The 24,410-nt window shown below is 45.8% G+C and overlaps 1 protein-coding gene across 1 annotated transcript; it reads right to left on the bottom strand.

Moving 5' to 3' along the window:
• Positions 1-406: 406 nt before the first annotated feature.
• TNNT3 (troponin T3, fast skeletal type) lies at positions 407-24,410 on the bottom strand (the record flags this gene model as incomplete). Its single annotated transcript, XM_085644938.1, has 12 exons — positions 407-831; positions 3,549-3,589; positions 7,627-7,717; positions 8,606-8,715; positions 9,341-9,454; positions 10,451-10,528; positions 13,615-13,731; positions 14,386-14,431; positions 15,547-15,565; positions 19,297-19,317; positions 20,338-20,397; positions 24,278-24,410. Coding segments are annotated over 12 exons (885 nt in total), but the record flags the coding sequence as incomplete, so codon positions are not given.

The raw sequence follows: 24,410 nt of genomic DNA, 5'->3' as shown, positions 1-24,410 counted from the left end.
ACTTTAACCCTATCCTTAGCCAATGGGAGGCCTTTTCTTCAGTTATACAATGGACACAGAAAAGTCAAGTATGAGTCTAATCCTGTCCAAAGGGAATGGCATACTATCTATGTTCTTTGCCTAGGGGAAGCCACATGTTAAGCATACCACAGCCAATGGAAAGCCGTACATGCACCACATATTGAATGATGGTAAAACGTGCATTAACATATGTTACCCAGTGAAAGGTCATGTTTGGGCAGCATCAAGTTCACTAGCACCATGTAATGTCCAACAAAAATTCATTGAGTCATCAAAAAGTATCCACTGGGAAATCTGTGTAAACCTCTACACGTTACTGCATGCATTTGTCAATGGGCAGGAGAAAGAAATTCAATGTCAAGACTGCATTGACGAGGCAGAGGGATATGTTGAAATAGGTAGCGTGTCACACTTTATTTACAAAAGATAAACAGGGAATCATCGTGCACAGTAATCCACATGGTAGCAGGCCAGATGTCCAGTAACTGAGGGAAGTGCCCAGGCACAGAAGGCGAGCAGCTGTGATGGAATGGCACCTGCAAAGGTGGAGTCTGTGCGCAGGATGGTCAATGTTTGTATGGGCATCTCTCGGCTCAACACTGGTGCCTGGGCCAGCTGGCATCCCAGAACCGAGGAGAATGTACTCATGTGTGCACGGAGAAGTTTGGGAGGCTGGAGAGGAGACGGGGAGGTGAGCGACGGAGTTTGGAGGTACCGCCAGAGATTCTGCCTGTTGATGAGGGTCCGTGGTTTCTTTACTTCCAGCGGCCACCAACTTTGCCCTTGCCTCCTGCTGCTCCCTTCTTGCTGCTGTAAGTAGGAAGAGAAAAGAGGTAGTCAGCATTGCCAAAGCATTCGCCATTTTCCTCTTACTTTAGGTGCTACTAAATAATAAACCCTTCAGTTTCTGCAGAAAACCTTTACTCTGCTACACTTTAGTAGTTCCAGGTTGCCTGTGAAGGCTGCATCATTGCCTATGTCAGCACTATTCGTGTTATTTGACATTTTCTGTTCAGGTTATTTGACATAAAATGTCAGGCTTTACATTTCAGTGGGTTTGTTTCATAAGCTTTACTGAGCAAAGGTTCCCTTATTGGGGTTCACTCAATGAACAACTGGTCCATGTACCAACAGACTGAGTACTTCAAGCTGTGAGCTCCTGTTATGAGTCCAAAGCCAGCTTGCTGCTAACAATTGGGATTGAAAAGGGCTTACTGTTGCATCTTGGAATTGCCTATTACGAAATCAGGAGATTTCCAGGCAGGGGTGGTGCAATGCTAATCTCCTAAAAGCAACTTTAGGGAGTCAATCTATCCTGAAGATAGAGTAGATAGAGAGGAAAACAAAGGCGAGGTTACAGATGAAAGGTAAAGAAGAAGTGGATGAGGTGACAAAAAGAGGTACCAGAGAGAAGAGAATAATTAAATTATATATAAGTGCAGGTGGAAGAAAATTGTGTAATGAAAGATAATAGATGGCAGCAAGGAAAAGGAAGCAAGAGCTGTAGCTTGGGATTTGGAGGGTGGATGATCAGACCCACACAATTGGAAGGCCGGTCAACATGATAAGCAACACATAGGTCTTAAGCGAATCGAAAGAGAGTGGAACTGCCCCAAAAAGGAAACTGAGGGTTGAGGGTTGGAGGTGAGGAAACACCCTGTCCTACAAGCTGAAGGAATCTGTAGCTCACTGGATTACTAGGAAGCCCCTTCTACCCACTGTGCCCACACACACTCCTAGATGAGTGGTTTAACAAGGTTTAACAATGACGGCCATTAGAATGTCAAAACAGTTGTGCATGCAGCACATGCAGACACTTACCTGCATCTATGAGACCTACATAGTGTTTCCCAGAGAGGGTTGTTAGCGACTGAGCACAGTGTCATATGTATGTCATGTGTAACGCACATCTCTCACCTGAGCATTGTGCCGGCTACCCACACTGAAAAGTGACCTTGTGTGATGAAGCCATTGTTCATGTGTCCTAGGTGAGAGCTACCCTCCCTGTCCTGATCCATACCGAAAAGGCCTAGTCCCTGTAAGGGCCCAATTCAGCAACTGACTTTTATGGCCCTGGTTCATGCACCATAAAAAGAGCAGAACCACCTACCGTGATTGCTTTGATGGTGGGATCAGGGTTCTTAAATAAAAGAGGACATTGTGTTTCTAGTTAAAAGGCAGAAAAGGCCCGTCCTCTCTGAAGGAAGCAGCGACTTTTGAATTTCAAAGTGGGGTGGATACTCACAATTATTAATATAAGTTGCTCTGCCCCCTTATATTTTACACAATGGCTTCACACAGGACTTTAAAAGTGTCTGTGAGAGTAGGGCACCAGGATCATATATGTTCAGAAGCATTCAATATCATTTAATCACCTTTCGCTAGCAGAGACAAAGGTGAGGTTGTCCTTGCTCCTCAAGTCTGAGCATTCATGGGGTATTTAAACCCCAAGTTGCTATTGTGATAATGCTAACCTTCACCCACTCAAACAAAGGACATGTAATTTTTCTCATTCAATTGTCTTGCACTAAATGGGACTCACACTGACTCAAATGCATGAGGATGGTGTGGCTAGAAGCATTCCCCTCATATCTTGAAGCAACTCAATACATGACATAAGTAGGCGGCCATATTAGTATCATACGTGAAATCACCCCCCTTTAAAAGGTGGAACCTTGAGATTACTTTCTTCACCTTTGTCTCTGCTGTAGAACACACACAGACAGACATGGAAGGTATCTAGATGGACACTGGGTTGGACAAATGTCATGTGATAAAAACACCAAACAAGTGATCATAGTACTGTTAAAAAGGACAGTCCGAAGAGGTCACATGTATTAAAGGGGCGACACTCTCCCCTACCTTTCACAACAGTAGTGTCCTCCACAAATGGTAGTCTTGATGCTCCAGCCCCTTTTGGTTTGCTTGCAAAGAACCTTTTAATATCAAGGCATGATAGTGGGGTAACAGAATTTGAAAAATTTTCACGCTTTTGCCGTGTCGGAATAAACTTATCTGCCTTTGTAAACAGGCTGAGCACCTGTTTTTAAAATGGCCCCAACCAATGCTTGCTAACGGAACAAGTCTTTGTAATAAACACTAATCTATATAGAAAGACAGAAATTCCAAGAGGGAATTTAGAGTTAGGATGAGAAAAAGAGGAAGTCTTACTTTCCAGATTACCTAGACGAAATGCCATATACCCCTGGTATGTTGCCTGAAATCCCTATGCTATTTGGAAAATGTTGTGCTTACTTTTTATTGAGCTGAATGTGCGTTTCAAAATCCAATTATGCATTAGGTTCTCAGATGTTACAACATGGCATGGTATAATCCAATCCAGATAGGTACCCCGCGTTACACAAGACCAGGGGCTTTTAAAAGTGTCCATCTCCAAATATTAGTTTTTGCAAGCAATGCCCTTGGTGGAGCAACAAGCTTACCCCATACCACCTTCAAGAACCAAATTTATTCTTGTGGGGTTGGAATGGGTCTATCCATTGTATGTGGGGACAGGTAATACTTACTGCTTCTGGAGCTGATCGATTCTGTTCCTGAGGGTGGTAACCTGAAATTGACACAGATGAACCAGACTGTTTTAGTTATGCATTCCAGCGGGGTTTAGGCCCGGATAGATCCTACCCTCCCACCGTACCATCGCACCAGGTGTCTGAGTGGTGGCAAGGTGGGTACGAGGTAAGGCATAACCTGCAGCTGGCTCATGAGTTAACCAGTACTTCGCTGAAACGTCACATTTATCATACTGTGCCAAGGGAAAAAGGATATGTTGCCAATCAAACCTTTCATTGAGTTCCAAACAGGGTGTCCCAAAACTGCACACTACTGGTCATTTCTGTTGAGCACCTCTTTCCAGTAGCATTGAAATTCGCCAGTAATATTGCCACTGACAATAGTCTCAGAATTTCCACACTGTGTTGGCAATGTTCACACAGGTTGGTTGAACCAGAAATAATTGTAGTAGTCTGGCAGAATGAATCAAATGATCAAGTGAAGACAATGTTGATGGACTCGATGTTAAGGCCCATGCAAAGAGGTATTATTAGGCACTGAAGGGAAACAGCAATGGGGCAGGTTGGAATTGGCAACACATGAAACAGACCTGGACAAGTAAGAAAACATGTAAAAAGACATTAATGAAACATCAGAGAACTGGAATGAGCTACTTGTCATCCTCCTGAAAGAGTGCCACGTGTAAAACAAGATCCGAGGCCTACTTTCCACTCCGGTGTCATTCGTGTATAATCACTGCTCCTCTAGGGTGTTACCTGAATTGGGATCCTCCAAGAACCCAGAATGAAACTCAAGATGAACCCGACAGGGCAGGCTGACCTACCTACCCCTCACTTGGCAAGTCATCTGGTTATCCTGTTTGGAGACTCTAGCACCAACAAGCAACAAAACAAGCTTGCCCCTACCAACTGGCGGGACAGTCTGACACTTACCTGCGCTACTTGCCTGGTACAGACATGGGAGGACATGCCACAGGACCTCAGGCTCAGCGCCTGTGCTGGTGCTCGCAAGACTGGGTCTGAGGGAGCAGTGCTGGAAAATCAAAGCCTACCACATTCTTCATCTATGCCTCTGTAACCTGTTAACTCCTCTTTAACTATCGTTTCCACTACTTCCTTTCTCTGTAGTATAGCCTGCGCTTTACGTCGCTACTCATGCTTGCAACTCACTCCCTCTCTCTGGTGCTCTTTCTCATGCCCCTGATCTCTCGTTTTACTTGATCTCATTTTCTTGGGTTCCTTTCTTGCTTTTATCTCTCTCCCTGTGTCATTTGTAAGCCATTTTTCTTCCTTCTCCTTTGACTCCCCTGTCCCGCTAATATTGTCCTTTTATTAGGTCCCCATTTCTTTACTCCTTTTTTAGTAACTAAAGATAGTCCCATCAGAATGCTAGCCCTTGGACATTTACAGAAGCTATCCTGCACCCTTTACCTTCTGATAGAGAGCCCCCTTTCAAAGACGGTCTGAGATAATAGGAAATTAAAATAATAGACCTTGGTACCTGAAATAGCAGAAAGTATAGGGCTGTCAATCGCTTATCAGGTGAAACAAACTTGTGACTAATTCTAACCCAAGTCTCTTGGCGTTTCAGGTGGAATTTTTATGACTTTTATTATGCCACTATGCCTCGACCAAGACTATATGCAAAACACTGCCTCCAGAGATAGAGAAGCAAGACACACACCTAAATACTGACAGATGAGAAGTGATATGGGTAGAAAGAACCAAACTGGGGAAAAATACCCTAAACAGCAGAACTGTGAAGTTACCCATATTCTGTAGTTAGACTTAAGACTGTCCTGTTTCTTCATGTTTCTGACCTAGTTTGCTTGGGCATAGTCCTGAAAGAAAGGACAGCAAGTCCCCTAACTAGGCTTAGAAGCTCCTAGCTCCTCCTGGGACAGCTCTAGGAACAGGTACAGTTTTCCAGCACTGCACCCTGCACCCTCCCCCACAAACTGGAGGAAGATCGAAGGCACTTGTGAGCCTCCAACTTGTTAAGGAGGATCCCGATGGCTTCCTGGGTCGCCATCATTGCTACCATGCGAGAGATGCATGCATGTTCCCAGCAGCCTTTGCACTGCTGTTTTTTGTAGCCAGTGACTGTTTTTACTTACAACTTTGCCAGTTGTTCCACCCGTCCGTGTAAAGATATAATCTAAGAGAAATTGAGATAATTAACCTAGTGGCTCAGCAGGTTTTTCTTTACAAAAGAAAGTGAGATGAGATCTTGGCAACCAAAGGTCCAAAAAACGCAGTGAGAAAACCTTCAGTTTGGAAAATACTTGAGCAACTTATGGAGACGTGTGGTTTATTCATGCCCCCCAAGAATGGCTCGTTACAGATCATTCCTTTGCCCCATGTCTCCTGAAACTAAGGACTCCTATTGTACCTCTCAAAATGTTCAAGCAATTCTAGTATGTCTTTCCATATTGAGAGGAGTTCTGGACTGAGGTGAATGAAAGAGGGATGCCAAGTGTATAAGTGGCAAATAGCAACCTTTGTCACTCGTTGTTGATTGAGTCTCATCTAATGAGGCCCGTGGGCTTTTTGTTGCATGAAACCACTATCTTGCACCCCTTGAGAATACCTGTGTGTATCATATGAGCGCATTAACATTTTGCAGTGTGAGATCTCTCATAACCCCAGCCCTAAAAGTGCTTTGCATCATCCATCTAATGAGAATATCATGTTTCCCTTCCACATAACAATCACAGTTTAGCGTAGTCCAGTCACAAACCCAGGCAAAGCCATCAAATGTTCTTTCCATGAAGCTATCAAATGCCCCAATACGTAGAGCACATGTTCCATTCCATGAAACCACACATGATCATTCTACCAAGCACTGGCGTGCCCGGTCCATTGAAGTCAAAATAGATTTATTCATGGGACCACAAAATGTTCTGTTCCAGTGATGCCATTGCACAGTCATTCATTCAGACCATATCACATACAGTCCCATGTAGCCACCACACTGATAATTTGATAATGTTCTAAAATGCCCCATCTATTGACGTCACTTCATGCCTATTGCTGTGGCAGTCAAATATATTCGCCCTTTGAGGTTCTCATCTTTAATTCCATGACATCATCATACAGTTCATTTAAGAGACAGTTACATGTGCATTCCTATGAAGTTAATTGCTATCCAATTACATTGGTCGCCATGTGCTCTGCTCATTCTGTCCCTCCCCAAATGTACAGTTCTAGGAAGTCAACACAAGCCTCTTTGTATGAATCAATCACATTGTCACTCGTGTGAGGCCACCATGTAATAGTCCCATGAAGCCATCACATGTCTAGTCCCATAAAGCTATCACGTCTAGCTCTATGGGACTAAAGCACTTGTCTTGTCTTGTTCCATGAATTTAATTTATAGATATTTTCAAGAAGCCTTCATATGTCTAGTGCTGTGAGGATATAGCAGTACACATGAGAGGTCTATCTCCACAAGACATTCACATATTGACTTCCATACGACTAATTTACAGCTTTTTTCCATTAAATCAATGCTTATCCAATCCTGTTAGGTATTGGGCGTCCCTTCAGCATGAGTATTCCAACCCCACGCTTCTCTTTAAACCATCAAACTGTCTGTCCACAGGTAAATAACTGGTCCTGCCTGGGGAATTCATCTTCGCCCGTCTCAAGAGACCACGACTTTCCCTGGTCCTCAGTGACACACACACACACATGGAAATGAGTTCTCGTCCTGTACTGCGTCATGAGGTCTGAGACTCAAGTAGTGACGGCCGGTGCAGATAAGAGCGGTGAGGTGGAGAGTCGACAGACACTGACAAGGGAAAATTTAAAAAAGAAAATCACTTACCTTGCGCTCGAGCACAAGGTAGGTGGTTTTCTATTTTTCTTCTCCCTCATCATCGTCTATCGATTCCCCCACCCCACCGCTCTTACCGGCACCGGCCATCACTGGACTCGAGATGGTTGAAGACCGCAAAGGCCACGGCTACCAGAAACCAGTCCTACGCTTCCCATTATCTCTTAATGAGTCTTTCAAAGTAGATCCCCCCCACACACACATCTCCTCTCCAGCAGAACTTCCTTTTAAACGTACCTCATATTTCTGTTTCTTCAGCTTCTCGCTCATTTCAAACTTCTCGGATTCCAGCTGGTACAGCCAGTCCCACATTTCCTTAGCCTTTTCCCTGGTTTATGGAGGAAGACAGATGAAAGTATGAGCCTGGCAGCCTGCTCCGTTGTTCCTCAAGTCGTCTTATGGTTCTGATATTGCTTGGAACAATGGACCCTACCGTGTGCAACACTGTAGGGCCCTGCTCGACACTGCAGATAGCGCCCTGAGGCTGTCTATCACACCCAAGGAAACCCTTCAATGCTCTGCTCTGTGCAACTCGTGATGCCCTGTTCACCTAATGCACAGAGGTCCCGGATGCCATGTGCCCCCCATCACCTGACAGCTCCCGAACCTGGAATCCCCCAGTGTTTACATTCCCAATAAACTATAGCCTGCCCTTTGCAATCCCTCAATATGCTGGCTCAATGTAACGTACTGTCATGGACCCCCACCCCTCCATATGTAACTCACAAAGTTGTGTGTCCCAGGCTGTAATTCGCGTGGCCTCTGCCCTGCCATGACTCCCCGGTGCTGCCTCGGTCTCTGCCCTGTACCCTCTAGTCCCACAGTGTGTAACTCTCTCTCAGCATGAATTCTGCTCCACTTAACTCTTTGATAGCTTTCGATGCACCATACTCTTAAAGGGCCCTGTTTCCGCCTGATGTTTAAATTCCCCGGCGTCCTATATTCCCTCTGTATGTAACTTCCGGCGTCCTATCCCCGCTGCATGTAACACTCCGGTACCCTGTACCCCCTTTTTATGTTGCTCCATGTTGATATGCCAAAAATGTATTATTAATGTGATCAGTACGCAGCCTCCTGATAGCGTGCATCTTACTGGGTCCTTTACACTTAAATCACGTGTATTTAATGATGCCCCCCTGCTGACCCGTGCACCAGCTCTGACGCAGGGCAGTGAGGTGCAGCACGCGGAGGGAGAGAGAGGGGCGACCACCCTCACCTGAGCTTGTCGTCATTCATGTGATCTACGTTGAGGGGCTTGCGCCTGTCAGCCAGGATCTTCTTCTTCATCTCGCGGGCGGTCTGCTTCTTGCCCCTCTTCTGGTCAGCCTGGACATAAGAGAGAAAGGATGGGGTCAAACTGGGCCCACTCGTCGTTAAATTAGTGCTCGGTGGGCTCCGATGTGGTGGCCTACGCCATCTTGTTTCTTATTATTTGATATAGTGCAGAGCTAGCTTCGAGAATTGGGCGCTATACAGAGGCCATTTTACTGTACCAAGAACAACTCAGACATGGGGGGCTGTATACAGTGTACCATGGCGTGTGGGGTCCAGTCCAGAATGTCACTGGACAAGGAGAACGTGCACCTGCGGCAGTATGCTATTCATTTGTGTTTTGAGTATTTAGATCACCCATAGTTACAAGTTGGAGCGCAGGGACACGAAGAGTGACCAATTGGGGAAGCTGTGATAAGAACGCAGGTCTCTCATCAAGGTAGCCACAAGCCCTCTTCCGCTCAAACATTACGACCCTTCCCAAAAACAGCTCTGGCCTCACGGGTTGTTCTGTTTCCAATACCCTCCCACCTATTGCTGTGTCTCGTGCAGTCGCCCAGGGCCTGCTTTGGCTGTGGATACAGCGCTGAAGGGGGACTGGGACAGGACTTCAAGGCGGGTGCTGTAATCTGGTTCTCAATTTCGCGCTGTGTCAAACTGCAAGAAAAACTATACATACCTTGGCCAGGTAGCTGCTGTAGGAGGCGCCCATGCTGGACAGGGCCTTCTTCTTCTTCATGTCATCGTCCATTCTCCTCTGGGCGTCCATCTCCTCTCGTCTCTGCTTCTCCTCCTGCAGAAACACAGCACAGAGGGTGAGGCCGGGCCTGGCATCGCCCAGGGGCCCCCACTGCGAGCGCGATGGGCATTGCGGGGATACTGGCTGGGAGCTGTAGGGAGCAGTGCAGATATGCAGGCAGTGGCAGTTGTAGGGAGGCAGGCTCGGGGGCTACAGGGACTAGTGCAGTGGTTCTGGTTCTGGTTCTGGGGGCTGTAGGGAGCCATGCAGGGGGTACTGGGTGGGAAGAAACTGCAGGGAGCAGTTCAGGGGGTGCTCGCGGTGCGGGCGCTGTAAGTAGCAGTGCAGGAGTGCCGGTTGTTGGTGGGTGCAGGGAATAGTGCAGGGGATACTAACTGAGAACATGGATGAAGGGAGTGGTGCAAGGGTACTACTGGCTGCGAGTTTTGATGGGGTGGTGTGGAGAATGCTGGCTGGGGAGAGGGCTGCAGGGTGAAGTGCAGGAGATGCTGGCAGTGGGAAGTAGGTGAATGATGCTAGCAGTGCAGGAGAGCCTGTGTCGCCACATGGTCAGGGCTATGTGTCGCTATAGATAGTAGTGCAGCGGGGGTGAGTATGGGACAGGGCAGGTGTGGTGGCAGTCTGAAGTATTGCAGGGGACATTTTAAGGGCTGCCATAGAGGTTTAGTGCAGGGGTGCTGGATCTGGGGTGCCATTGGGAGTAGTGCAGTAGTTCGGGGGAGGAGGCTGTGGGGAGTGTTGTGAAGATGGAATGGCTGCGTGGGAGTTGGGTGGTTTGCTGTCTATAGGGAGTGTGGCGCTGTAGTGAATAGTGTAGGAGTGTTGGGTCTGGAGGAGCTGTAAGGAATGGTACAAGGCTGCTTGTTCTGGATGGGGTGGGTGGAGCGCTGAGTAGTGCCCTGGTGTTGGCTGTTAGGCGCTGTGTAATGCTGGCGTGAAGATGCTTAGGAGTGTGCACGAGTCCCCGGTGGCCATGAATTGTAGTTGTGTCGAGCGAGTCAGTGTTGGGTAGAGCTGGGTGTCACTCACAGCCATCCTGGCCTGGCGCTCCTTCTCTTTCTCCGCCCGGATCCTCTGCTGGTCGGCCCTCTCAGTTCTGCGCTTCTCCTGCAAGAGACAGGTGGGCAGGTGAGCAAGGGGCTGGGTTCATAATTCACACATGTTCACCTGAGGCTAGGGGCTTCTACACAGCCGGTCCCTTCACATCTACCATGGGGGCATCGACAGACACAATTTAGAGGGGTTGACACTCTGAAAAGGGAAACATATTTTACCCCGCAGTCAGAACAACGATCCTGCCTTTACTACGCAGTCACTACCCCGACTGCGACGTTACAACGCGTTCCTTTAACCCACAAGTTGTTACAGCGACTTGCTTTAGTGGGCGCACTGTTAGACTGGTGTTGGGTTTTGAGTCCAACACCTTCCCTACTGTTGTGTATACTGGAGTTGGAATAGTAATCTATACTATTCCAAAGCCCAGCGCCCCCATAAGGCAAGTCGCTGTAAAGACTTGGTAAAGACTTGGGTGGTAAAATAACATGTGGTTACGACGCAGTGGGGGTTGTGACTGCATTGTAAAGGCATGTGGGGTAAATGCATGCACGGTTCCATCATACAACCCTCTGAAAGGTACACTTGGGTCAGTGAGGGAGTGTGGCTGACATCAGCCAATCACATTTCAGTCAAACTCACCCTAGCAGACTTTCAGAGGTATTAGTCTCTCAAAAAAGTGGTTGTTTTCTTTAAGCTCCCGTCGGCCTCTGCCTTGAGAACCTCTCTTGTAGTGGCTGCCACTGTTTCGGTTGGGTACAAATACGGACAGTGCATAACATGTTTTTTTAAAGTACTCAACAAGATTCTTTTCTTTTTCTCGGGACAACACAATTAAACATGTAGACATTTGGGCGCCTATTTTCCTAAAGATACATTCTGGGACTGTGTTTTATGTTGCAATGCTTCCTTAAAGTTAACTCACCAGACCCTGCCCAAATAAATGCTTCCTCTGCATTATCGACATTGATACACTAGAGAACAGGTTCTACCTTCAGGAATGAGCGTTTGTGGCCCAATCACACACATATCAGGGTCAGCCCAGTTTTCCGCATCCTGACTGCTGAATAACGGCTGATCTGTGCATCTTTTGTGACGCCAAAATCTATGTATTTTTTGCAGGAAAAAAGAAAATCCTAGAATTTTAGCCATGCCGCCCCCTTTCGTGGCTATGATCATAGTAAAACCGCTTCTTGTGGGTCTGGCCTGCTGACGCACAGTGGAGGTCTATGGCGTCCCATTCGGCCGGCACTGTCCTAGTTGGCACTGCTCTAGTTTTAACCCTGGTTGCACTGAAAGCCTTTGGAAATAACAACCAAACCCCTGGTGAAAACTCCAGTTGACTAGTTTCAAATGGTTTATTCTCTGTCCATTGGTGTACTACGGAGTTTGAGCGCTTCTGACAGACACAATTTGAGAAGGACAACTAGTTCCATGATGGAAATGCAGACATCTGGTAGTTTTTTTGTATTGAAATTAGTAGAGGTCAACCGGAATTCCCATCAGTGAAACTGGAATAGGACAAGGTTTCAGGTTTGGCCTCAGGTTGACCAAGAAGGGACCAAGAAAGTACCTTGGTTCTCACATCTACTTGAAAACTCTTAATCATGCATGGGCTTTCCAAAACTTTGAAAACGATGAAACAAGCGCGTTTCAGCCCTCTGCCTTGAAAAATATGGTTGTTGAACTTCGATTAATCAAGAAGACCTCTAGTGTGCAAAAAGACATCTTACAGAAAGTGTGAGGGGCCTTTCATTTCCGTTGTCTGTAGTCTCTGCACATGATGAAACATCTCAGCAGACAGGAGGGTCCCGTGCCTCCGCCTTTAAAGTCTCTGTGCATAAGCATACCTATTAGGAGGCAAGAGACCCTCAACTGCCTCAGCCTCTGTGCACGAGGAGACAGCTCAAGAAGCAAAGACCGTTCACTGTCTTCTCATAGTCTCCGCACAAGGAGACAGCTCAGGAAATAAGAGACCCCTGACTGTCTTCCCTTCTCATACCTTCTGTGCATGAGAAGCCTTCTGTGGAGAACGGAGATCCCTCCGCTCCCTTATCAGAGTCTCCATGCACATATCATGGTAGTAAAAGGACACTTCAGCTACCTCTCAATGGGGACTTTATGGACAAGGACACTTTTTGCAGGAGGGAAGAGAATACCCAGCTGACTTTTCATGGAGAATCCAGGCAAGAGGGACACCTCCTGTGAGGTTAGAGGCATTTCCTTGAAAACTCAGGGGTGATTTACAAACATTTGGGCTGACTTTTCATGGAGAATCCAGGCAAGAGGGACACCTCCTGTGAGGTTAGAGGCCTTTCCTCGAATACTCAGGGGGAGATTTACAAACATTTTGAGCTGTGTTAGCGTCAACCAATGCAAATTTTTCATTTGGTTTTTAACTTGTTTTGCACTGTAAAGCACACTCAAAGTAGCGAAAAGCAGCGCAAAGCACTGCTTTGCGCTACTTAGCGCCGAAGGGGCGTTACATGGGTGAAACATGGGCGTTCCCATGCAACCCCCCCATGCCTTTTGATGCAAAACCATATTTACAAACATTTGTAGACATGGTTTTGTACCAATTAATAATGCCCCTTCAAAGTAGGCGCTAACAGGAGAAATGCTTTAATTTCTCCGTGGTTTTCCGACTTTGCATACGTGCTGCACTGTGCAGAAAGCATACAAAGTGGGAAAAGCATTCCATCGTGTCTTGGCATAGTATTTTATACAAGAAGGGTACCCTTCCTGTAGAAAAACCTAAGTTAGACTCATGCGCACACCCTAGCGCGGTGACGCTAAGGTGTGTGTATGGCGAACTGCAGCTGAAATCAGCACAAGGCAAAGGGGAGGAGAGAGCCATATCCCTAAAGATATGGCGCTCTCCTGCTCCCTCATTGTCGCGCAATGCAGCGCAGCCTCGCAGGGGGCTGCGCTGCATTGCGTGACTTATTTTGTACATCTACCCCCAAATGCACAAGGGATTTCTTGTGTGGAGTTAGAGGAATTTAAAACAGCTGATTCATGGAGTCTCAATTCACGAGGAGAGTTTGTGTAGCAGGTAAGAGGATCCTCCTGTTTCCTTTTGTATTGGCCGATCACAAGTCCCTCCCCACCATCCCGTCCTGTCCCAAAGCCAGACTCACAATCCTCTCCTTGAGGGCGATGATCTCCTGCTCCTCCTTCTTGCGCCCCTCAAAGTGAGCATCGATCAGCGACTGAAGCTCAATCAAGTCCTTGTTCTGCCTCTTCTTCTGGATATCCTATAAAAGGAGGGGAAAAATGGTTACGGGCAGACAATACTTCCTTCTCCATATGCCCCTATGCTATAAATAAACCTAGCACCATTATCCTCAGGCCTCTTACCAAACCTAATCACTGGTACAAAGAAGTGTCTGACTGGAAAGAATTAAAGACAGTAACTTCACATGACTCCATTCATGTTCCTCATTAAATATGGGGGTTCAGTATCTTATATTATGTCATAGAGAGACACAAAGGGCCGCCATATTGCCACGAGCTTAAATCAACACAGTGAATGGACTACTCGCTTAGAACCGTGTTGTCACATTAGGTCAGTGCTTTTGAAAGTGAAAGAAGGCTGGGGAAAGTAATTCACATGTTATGCAAGGAAGGCTCTGCCCCAGCCCCACGTGCATATCAGGTACATACTTTTGTTGGGAAGATCTCCTGAGATTCCACTGAGTCTATCCAACCTTAGAAAGTTATGCCTAAACCAGGAATTCTTGGTCCAGCAGTTGTGCCGCACAAGAGCAGGTACTTGTGGAAAGGTGATGTTTAATGGGCAATATTTGAGCAATGCTGCACCTGGGGTTTAGAGATGCTCTGAAAAGTATGTGGGCAGGGCGAGAGCAGTTCTGCATTGTATCAAAGAGCGGTTCTTAGTGTCTACTCACATCAAAGTCCACTTTCTCTCCATCTGGGATCTTTGGGGCAGTCAGTCTGTAAAGGAAAAGCACAATACAAAAGCGTTCAGTATGTTGTCTTATTTGAGAAATTTGGAACATATAAGTCAGAGTTCAGATACTGGACATCAGCAGTGTGAGCGATAAGTCGCGGCACATTAGGAATGTGCAGGTTGGGAAGACCCTGTGAGCTGGCAGAACCTGTAACAGTCTTTTCGCCACCCTAAGTTCATGCAAGAGTGGTGGAAGAGGTCTCTGCTCCGCAGGGAGCTGAGAGCGCCAGAGAGTGTGGGGAGTGCACCTTTTAGGTCCCACGTCAGAGATGTAGGAGAAGGTAGAGTAGCACTGACTAACAAGCAAGAGCCAGAACACACTACTTAATCCCCAGACACCTCCCACGGAAGCTGCAGAGAGGCAAGGGCCTGGTGGCATGTGGGAACCAGCGGCACTGGAAGAGTTGAGGTTGGGGAGGGTTGACGTTTTACCCTATCTCAGTGCTATCTGTGGGTGTTAGTGAGGCAGAGGTGGTTCACAATGACTGATTTCTGATTGTGCACTTGGGGAGGAAGTTGTGGAGGTTTCACATGCCTCATGCGCAGACAGAGGCCAGGGAGGTCAACTATTCCAGCTCTGGACCTCGGCAAAGGCGAGGCAGGGGCTTTCTATAGCTGAGTGCCTGTAGTGGGGCTGGGCGGGGAGGATTTCTGTAGCCGAGTGACAGCTTTGGGCATGGGAGGGCGTGTACCAGTTGCTGGAGTGGGAGAGGGATCCATAACATAATGCCAGTTAACGAGGAATTATTTCAGTAGTGGGGAGTTGATTGGGTTGGTTTGTGGAAGGTGAGGCTGATAATGGCTACGCTCCACTCACTGACCCTCCATCAGCAATAAATATGGATCACTCTTTGAGCTCTCTATGACTCACTCTATTGATGGGCATGGATGGTGGGGATCACGATGGTGGAGTACACATTCTTGACACACCATGAATCGGGAGTATTTATGGGCCTGTGGGCTCACAATGCACACTTCTGTTGTGACCTTGGAGAGTGTCGCTCACCAGGACCCAGTGCCAACCCTGGGGAGACTCTATATTCAATGCTATACACCAGCCAAATCAATATCTCAAATTCAAAACATGCAGAACACTCACTTTGGTCTGGGCTTCTCTTCTGTTTGCAGGAAACACAGAGCACAGAACGAGATAGAAAAAGAAGAAATGGTGAGTAAAGGTGAGCACAGCACACATCAGACTTGGGAAGGGCAGAAGCGAAAAGGCAAAACCTGGTTAAGGGAATAAAGGTAAGCGAGGAGGAGGTTAAGAAGATGAAAAAGAGCACTGCAATGATTAATAGGTGATGTTTAATTGTGAAGTATAAAAGGGATCCGGGAGAAAGCTAGACAATTGAGATATGTGCGGAAAGGCAGGAAGTAAGGAACATTGAAACAAAGATTGGGATAATTGGATGGAAAGTAAAAATGTAGAAAGAGAAAGTAGGGATGGAAGGAGGAAGTTAGAGGAAGGGGATGAAGATGAAACAAGAATGAACGAAAATGAAAGAATGTAAATAATACAGATTTTGAAGGTTTACTCTAAAAATTCTTCTGATTCAATTCATTACAGGTCTTACACCTGTCTAAAAAAGGGGAGAGGACAAAGGTATATGATACCTCGACCTCAGCTACAAATCTTGCTCGTTGCTGTAAGGATGCTGCGTGCACATTGATTCCCACGCTCCAGTAAAACACGGCTGGAGAGAGATATAGACGCCAAGGGTATTTAGTGTTTCAGTGTCTTAAGCTTCAGAACTTTATAGAATGTTCTAGAAGTTCAAGACCATGGTTTAAGACTTATGACAGTTCGGTAAAGCAATCCCCAGTGCTGTCATGGCAGCCCCCAGCAGCCCCAGCTCACTGGTCGGCTCCTTGTTCTGCCTGAGAGTTTTTTGATGCTGTAATACAGCGAAATGTGTAGATTTTGTAGGATATCTGGGTTTCTGAAAAACTAATAGGCATGCTCAAGCTTGGCATGTGGCCCCTGTCAGCTCTTGCAACTCTCATGCCTCTTCAAAGTCACCAGCTTGAGTCTGCCATGTTTGACTTTAAGCTTTTCCTGGCAGACTGGCCCCATCTGATTCTATTGATGGGCTCGAAGCAAGGGCCAGAACATGCTGGGAGATGACTCTGGAAGCTGCACTGCCCTGGCTGCAGCGGAAAGGAAAGGAACTTGTATCAGTAAACTGTTTGGATGCCAACTCTTGAACCATGCTACTCAGTCATCGAGGATGCTGGAAGGCTATGAGGGAAGATTGCTTTGCTGTAAAAGTCAAGACAGTGCTAAGTCTCCTTCAAGAAAGCTGAAATCTTATGGCTGCGTCCACTTTGATTCTGCAGGTTACGGAGCTACTAATCCACTTGGTGGGCATGCGACTTTTACAGAAATAGGTTAAATTCCCATCGCATAACAACACCCTTCAATGCATCCTCTCTTCCGAGGTCACTTAGTCAAGAAGCGTTAAGTCTCACAGATGAAACTGCACCTGGTGTTTATTCTCTCCATGCCATGTAAGGAGAAGCTTAACCCCTGGAGAGACGTATCCTGTGGGAGTCTGCAGGGACCCGCATCAGGCAGACATAGAACTGGCACTCAAGGCAGCTGTCTTTGGTTTTTACGAGTTTGCATTCATCTGTCTGGATTTCTTAGGAAGGTGTGATTGGCCAGTAATTCCCATTAAGGTGCAAATACTCCAGTATTTCTTTTCTGTATAGGAATGGGGCTAATCCATTGTTGAAGACCGTCTGGAGTAATGTAGTAATGAAAGTTGCCATTGTGTCATTACCTTTTGGCATTAAAGCCTATGTTCAGGCAGCCTGTGGAAACTCACTTTGGGTGTGATTGTCTTTAATACTAGGCAGAATCATCCCCTTCTTTAAAGAGCAGCTCAACTGTAAGTCCCAAATGAACACTCAGATCATCAAATCTATGTAGTATTCTCTGCCATCTCAGAATGCAAAGGCAGGGAGGACTGGTGCCTCTAGCTGATGGAGTGAATGGCTTGTAATGCCATGAACTGGGCATCCATTCTTTCTCATGGGCTATAGGAAGGTTTTGAAATAATTTTTGGCCAATAATTCCATTCAGCGATGCCTTTTGCACCAGGTTTGATTACATTCACAGTGCTATGGACCATAAACTAATAAACAGAACAGAAAACAAGTGGTCCTTATATCTCCCTGGTGCGGAACCCTAAGTGAACCAACATCACACTGCTGTTAATAATGGAATTCACAGATATGTGTCTACTAGAAGTAGCCTAAATTCTTAGGAACATATACGTTTGTGACCATCGATGGGTGGTCCTTGCAGAATCGGCAGCCTCCCCCTACCCTTAGAAAGCCAAAAAGACTCCTTAGACACCTAGAAACTATGAGCCGGTTGACGAGCAGCAAGTGACTGGTCAGTCTTTCATATCCCAGAGCACTGGACAGTTTGGCAAACCCCAACTCAGATATTTGTACGGCAGAAGCAGGCGAGGGGTTCAAAATGAGACAGTCAGTCTATCCTGTTTCCCCTGATCAAACCCACACATTCGGAAGAGACTCATGGCCCCTCTAGCGTGCCGTGAAAGTAACATTAGATATTTAGGTTAGGGTGTGCTAGAAAAAGAAAAAAGGTTAGTTATTTCAAGGGCAGGAAATTTGGGAGTAGACCAGAAGTTAAAAGGGAAGTAAAACTCAAAAATGGTTGGGTGTTAGAGAGACAGTAGTCTTTCAAATGGCTGCTGTGTATGTGGGGAGCTCACTGAAAAGCATATGCTTAGTCCCGGTAAACAAAAGTGTTGTTTGAAGCTTGAACTTGTACGACTGGACCACATGATGGGTGTCACTGCTACCGGTGGTGTGATAGCTGTATTCTCATTGTTAAAACTGTACAGTGTAAGAAAGTCCAACATCAACCAGTCTGTGAACAAAGACAATGGGCAGTACAGCTATCTCACAGGCTTCCACACCCGTATCGTCTATCACAATATACTTTACACTTCTGTTGCACAGATTTCTAGGTTTAAAATATAGACAACAGTCCTACTGTTGACACTGTCACAGTGAGACCATTAACTTACAAATCTTACAGTCAGACCATTGAGCTGACCTGAAATTATGCACATGAAGCAGTCTCAGGCATTTGACAACAGAGCTCAGGTTATATATATTTTAATAGTAAAGGTGCAATTTGACCCCATTAATTAACCTCTGGAAATGGGCAAAGACTTCTTCCTGGCTTTGTGACCACCTTAAGATTTTAGCGGTCAACTGTGGTTGGGAGCGCAACATATCTAAGTCAGACTAAATGTTAGAAAGACTACTGTTTCTCCAAAAAGTGGCAAGTGAGTGGGTAGGAGAGGGCAACTGGGCCACCATAAGGTTGTCCAACTGAGTTTTGGAGTCAGAAGCACATGGATTGTCTGGAGACAGGGAGCAGATACCCAGGTTGGTAGACGCTTCGGACTAGAAGTAGAAGTGGAATGCGCTTTAACAAAATTAGGAGATTTGGTGATAGGCAGGTGCCTCTAAAATCTTGGTAAGATTGTGCCAGAGTCATTCACGTGTCAGTGCGACATGTGAGTGAATGTGTGCTAGCACTATGGACTTTCAGAGATGCTGATCTGTTGGGAAAGCCTCCCAATGTCCCTGTTGGGCAGCTGGCCTCTGGAAAGGATGCTCAGTCAGACGGGGAAAGGGAGAAGTGGTTGCACGTTGGAAACAGTGAAGACTGGCCCAGTCCCTGAGTTAGAGAGGAATGCTCGTTATGGTAAAAATTAGGTATTAACACAAGAGGGAAAGAGAAAATGGAGTTAGATAAAAGAAAAACAGTTATGTTATCTGAAAGTCCAAGACAAACTACCATCATAGTCTCCTCCGTGTTCTGTGGATCAAAGAGCGAAAGCATATCAAAGAAAGCATTTAGGATGGGTCACTCCGAAGTCATGCTGGTGCCCAAAGTGGTACGCCTGCAACGCTCCAGTCACCCTTTCCAGACCCACATTCTCCTCTCAAGCATCCTTTTAAAGGTACTTCTTGGAACAAAAGAGCATGGCTAATGCCATTCATAATGAAAGGTACATGAGGCCTTAAGAGGCCAAAAAGATACAGGAGTGCTCCATTTTCGCCATTTTGGCATCTCCGCTATCCTTAAAAAATGTTTCATGGCCAAGAACACAACCAGGACTGGAATCTGTTCCCTCACGACATGCTTTCTTCTCACATCTGAAATACACTCACTACATTTTAGAAAATCTGTGTGTTCATTCATTCTTTCCCAGGTACACCTTGAGAGCTCATGTGAACTTGTGGCTGTCATGGAACAGACAGCCTATTGTAGCCCTTAATGCTTAGCAGCTCATCAGTGTTTGAGCAACTGTCAAAGTGGGTGGGTGAGGCTCATGTGGTGTTGCCAAAACAAATACCTGACTTTGCCTGGAGAGAATTCTGACACGGAGATATGGGCCTGTGTAAGAAGTACCATAATTATATTGTGTGTGAAAATGTGTGATGTTCCAACCATAGCTTCCATCACTCAGCTTTTAGTGATGCCCTCTCCCAACCCAAGCAATAGATATGGTTTAAGCCACATCTCCAAGCAGTCACCTATCTTCTAACCCCCATCCTTACACTCCCAGTAGTGAGTGTACATGAACTCTGGGCCTTGAGGAGAAGCTGAACTCACCTAAGGAGTGCCCACAAGCTCATGCTCCTTAGAAGTTGACTTGTACTTTAACTCGCACCTTCTCGCTAGTCATATCATCTCCCTCCTAAACTTAATCTTTCTTCTCTATATATAAATGGAGATGTGATTGATACCCTAGGCTACCCTGGAAAGCACCCCAAACCCCCCAAGCTTTTAGCACAAAAAGCAAACAGAAAGAATTGGACAGTCCCATCTTACCTTCCTCATAGGCTAATACATGGTCCTCTTCTACTTCTTCCTCCTCTTCTTGGGCCTCCTCTTGAGGGCAAAACACAGATACATGCAAGAGAGAAAGCGAATGCAAGGAAGCAAAACAAATATTAGACGACAGGGAGGATGGAGAAGACAGAATCTCTAGGGTAATGGAGAGAGCAATCAGACATAATGGAAGATTATAGACATTGACTGATCGAATTCCTCAGGAAAAGCTACTTCTCCTGAGTTTGGATGTTTTTCCCCCACCTCTTCACAGGTTTTAGCAATGATGGACTAATCCCAGCCGAACAAACTACTCTCACTTATGTAATGCATCATACAGAATAGTTCTGGACACACATCATCTGTTTTCCAAAAGCCTATTGCAAGAGTACCTCCGGCACTCTTCTACGATTGGACAGTACAACATAGTACATCAATGTTCTTCCTTACTACTATGCGAGTAGCTGAAGCATCTCTAGGTTGAACAAAATTATATGGTCAATTCAATTTATGGTCTCCAAAAATAACACCACTTCTTAGTTGTGAGGTAAGCTCTCCGGGGACTCTTTGTGGAGGGAAGGGTGTTCTTCAGGCCATTATGTATCATCTATAAGTGACTGCATGACCTTGTTATCTTTCAACAAGTGAGGAGGACAGCGCTCGTCATTTATAACCGAAGACTTAGCTCGGCACATCGTTCCCTTCTTGTCATCCCCGAGATAAACCTCAAGGTGACCATCATTCTTCAGAAGTAGCAGCAAGACGTGGAATGTCATGCCTTGATGGATTCAACAATGGCTAGGTTTATTTTCATTTTTGAAGGCCTGGAAGCAATTTTATTTAATAAGAAATAAGTATTTTTCTGGTCAGTTATTTTCACTGCGACAAGTTTGCTGTTCCTTGCGTTAAATTAATGACATGAAAATATATTGGATGCAACTCCTTTTATTTATACTTCGACCTGTCAGTAGCTTGGCCCATTTTACATGAGCCGGCAGGACGATTTTTGATTAAATGCTGCATATGTTTGCCATAACAATGGTGAAGGAAACATATGTACATGTTGTTTACAATGGCAAGCATTCAAGGATACAAAAACTCAAGGTTCTAAAGGCTAGACAATATTTTAAAGCCACCAGGATGGGAAGAAGTGCATAAGATGCTCATCTAGTGCAGTACATTCCATTTTTGGAACCAAGCAGACTGTGCTTTAAAAGCAAAGGCTGCTCTGCCATGGAGCAGGACACTCATTTTTCAGAGCAATGGGCAGCCTTCTGACAATAAAAACCTCTTGTGAGGTTCTTACTTTCCACCTGCTCCATGGCGTCCTCAATAAATGGGTACCCCTTGTAAGAAGGACGTGGACTATGGAAGTCTGTTTTATGATTAGAGGGAGGAGAAGGAGGGGAGGTTTAGTCATCAACTTTGTAACATGGACACACATGTCTGTGTTCCATGGGCCACTGAGACTCAAGCTGGCATGCCTTTCCCTTGACAACCCTTCTGCGAGGGGGCAGGGATGGTAAGCAGACTTTCACGAAATCGCAGACATAGCCAAGAACAGAGGCTTACATGAACCAGAGAGGTCACATGGCACAAACAAGAGCACACAAACAAACAAGTGCATGGCCTGCCATAGCACTGACACAAACCCTCTGCGGGTTCGTCCAAACCCGACACTCCCTTTCTGGTCCACCTGTGCAACCCAGGGCAGCTTCACAAGACCACCACCCCCGTATCCCTCCATTTAACATCGCCCACATTCCCACATTATCCTATATAATAATTAATATCATTTTCAACTATGTGATCCAGGTTCCGATCCCCTGTCTTTATAGAAATGTCTTTGTGAGGTAGAACATCTGAATTTGTGATACAACAAAGTCAATCACAGAAAAGTGACTGATCCTTCCCAGTCTATATCAGGTTTTCTGAAACAGCATACACTGGTAAATCTCAAAATGACTCTGTTAAGAAGCCCACCTCTATTGGGAAGCTGCAAAGGTAGCATGCATGTGTAGTGTAAAGGAATACAATCACTGATCACTACAGTAGCTTGTGATCAGTGCAAAGAAGGCATAGAGCTTCTCCGTGAGCCCTGAAATGTCATGTCCCACACAGAGAGCTGGCTGTACATTTCGTGAGGTTAAACTACATTCTCCTTGGGAACTATTGGACATCTTGAGCTAACTTAAAGCCCAAGAGAAAAAGGACGCGGAGTAATCTCATAATGTCATGCTCTAACACAAGTTGTTACAATCTTATCAGCTTCATCAAATTGACTCCATGTTTTATCACTTAAACAAAGCAGGTTGCACTCCTCAGTTCTTTTGTTTTGGCAAAAACACAGTCCTCACCAGTGGCATTCTAACCATCTCTCTCCAACACCACTACTACTGGATTCTTCCACCACAAGGCAAAGTTATGTGAACGAACTATAAAAGAACCTGTGTTGGAATAATTGTAGGGATATCTTTAATATCCCGAAAAGTGAAGAGGTTAAAAATGTCACTTATTGGTTGAATTAATCTCCAGTATTTCCTATACCTTATCTTGTACAGGTGGCATACAAAATAAGCCCATTTGCCATCTGGACAGGATTAGGTATAGGAAATACTGGGGATTAATTCAACCAAGAAGGCACATTTTTGGTCTCTTGCCTGATAGGTACATTAAAGTTACCCCAATGCAAAAAATCTTTCCACTCATGGTTATTTTGTAGTTGGAATTTGTGCTTTGGAGAATGACCTAAAGTGCATATCATTGTCCTCCTTTGAGATATATAAACGTGTGGTGCTTACCTGGTTAGAATCTACTGGCAAGGGACCCAGCATAAGAATGTAACAATGCGGCTGTCAAGACCATATCCTGTGAGAACCAAGCCCAGGGACATGCACAACGAGCATCTTGGAGCAGTCTTCCTGAGGACAGAAGAAGCTGATCTGCCCAAGCCTCCCCCACTGAGCTCAATCTGAACTCTGAATCCACTTCTCATTGAGAGAAGCACATATGGAGGGACAGAGCCGCTCTCAGTACCGCCTTTAGATACTTGGCTGAGGATAATGGACTGCGGCACGTTAGTCAGACTCTATTGTGCAGTCTGTGTATGAATGCTCTGCCATCTGCCATGCCGGAGAGTCCACAAAACAGCAGGAAATTACATCTGTTACAGGACCAGGCATCACCTTGTGGTAAGTGCCATCAATAACATCCAGTTGTCCAGAGATTCTGATGAGTGAGCAATGTGCATGTATGGCTAGTCCTTGAGTATTCCTTCCATATGAGAGTCTATGGATAAACCATGCCCGCTTTATGGAACATGTGTCATTGTTAGGAGTGGGCTCACAATCAATGGTGTGTTTTAAAGAGGCCGGGGAGATTTCCCTCCCTAACTCTGCTTACGTTTTTGGGGTACTTAACTTGCTTGACAATATGGCTAGCAATCATACTGTTTGTGAGGGCAACTTCCATTGACACCCCATCAATGATATCCCCAAGCAATTCCAATGCACAAACAGGGGTGACTGGACCATATGGATAACTAGAGATTTTCCTGCAGACTAGCATCTCCAAGAGGTAATTAGGACTGCAGAGTCAGCCACACTTCATGCATGTCTGCCAGGTCTGACTCTTAATAAGCCCTGATGTCATTCAGAGAAAATATTCTGTCAGGAAACATACTAATATACTGACATACCATTCTGCCACTGAGTGCCAAACCCACAGAAATGTTCCACTACGACACTGTAAGTGCTACCCCATATTCAGTGGATGTGTGTGATTGGGGCATTATGGAAGAGTCTTTGCAACTACACACGGTAGGGGTGTCCCTGCGTCTGTGATATTACGCCGGTCATTCAGTGGGTGGAGAACAATGCCACATCACCATCAGCCACGAGGAGGAAAGAAGAAATAAAATAACCAGTTAAAGTCCACATACCTTCCTCGTGGACTTCTGCAGGCAAGCACAGTGGGAAACAGCGGCAGGGGGCAAAGAAGAAGATTGTTAAAAAACAGAAGAAGGTTTTGCTGCATCTGAGGAGCTCACAGAATGAGTCAAAGTAGAAAATGAA

Source organism: Triturus cristatus, chromosome 3_1 (assembly GCF_964204655.1).
Source record: "Triturus cristatus chromosome 3_1, aTriCri1.1, whole genome shotgun sequence".
Classification (NCBI taxonomy): Eukaryota; Metazoa; Chordata; class Amphibia; order Caudata; family Salamandridae; genus Triturus; species Triturus cristatus.
The sequence above is the reverse complement of the archived record's forward strand: the minus strand, read 5'-3'. Positions and strand labels throughout refer to the sequence as shown.